Source organism: Capsicum annuum, chromosome 10, assembly GCF_002878395.1.
Source record: "Capsicum annuum cultivar UCD-10X-F1 chromosome 10, UCD10Xv1.1, whole genome shotgun sequence".
In the NCBI taxonomy this organism is placed as follows: Eukaryota; Viridiplantae; Streptophyta; class Magnoliopsida; order Solanales; family Solanaceae; genus Capsicum; species Capsicum annuum.
Window position 1 is genome coordinate 218,839,510 of NC_061120.1, and position 674 is coordinate 218,840,183.

At 42.7% G+C, this 674-nt stretch overlaps 1 protein-coding gene across 1 annotated transcript; it reads right to left on the bottom strand.

Moving 5' to 3' along the window:
• Window positions 1-561, bottom strand: LOC107845166 (UPF0481 protein At3g47200-like). Its single transcript, XM_016689418.2, has one exon. It carries the CDS (start codon window positions 559-561, stop codon window positions 1-3), a length of 561 nt encoding a protein of 186 aa, XP_016544904.2.
• Between the last annotated feature and the right edge of the window lie 113 nt (window positions 562-674).

Below are 674 nucleotides of genomic sequence, written 5' to 3' on the forward strand. Positions count from 1 at the left end.
TTAGTTGTTGCCGTTTTGATGAGTTGCATAATATGTCTGGACGCCGGCTAGAAATGTATCAGAGACTTGCAAACAAATGACAAAAAGAGCTGCAATAAACGCGACAACAGTCCACGGGGTATTAAAATGAGTGCTCTTCCACTCAGCAATCCAAATCTTGCCTTTGTTGTTGTAATGATTCTCAATTTTGGCTTTCTCATCAACATAGGCATGTGGATTAGGCACCAAATCTCTTGCTATCTCGTTGAAGAGATCGGCCACTTCTTGATCACTCCCAAGAAAGTTAAGAAGTATACCTTTTGATCTCAACTCCTTCACATCTTCAGGTTGATCGACAAGAGAATCCATGAAGCTAAGATAAGATGTAATTGCAAAGTCATCTGGCGTATCAGGACATGCTTCATACGCGACCAAGTTTAAAAACTCCGACTTGGTAGAATCATCTATGGTTATAGGTGGAAGTGTTAATTGACCTGAACAATGAAAGGAAGTGAACTTAACATCTGAAAGACGACGACTCTTTCCAGGCCTGAAATGGATTCCTGCTCTCCGCAGCTCCATGGCTGACCGATACGAGCACCACTCACCTGTTAGATAACATCCACCTTTGGAGAAAGCCTTCGGGTCAATGAGGTGTGTTTTTAATAGCTCGAGGAGATGAGCAGGAAGCCGAT

Coding starts and splice junctions, on each gene's coding strand:
- LOC107845166 (XM_016689418.2), bottom strand. CDS start 561: ATGGAGCTGCGGAGAGCAGGAATCCATTTCAGGCCTGGAAAGAGTCGT.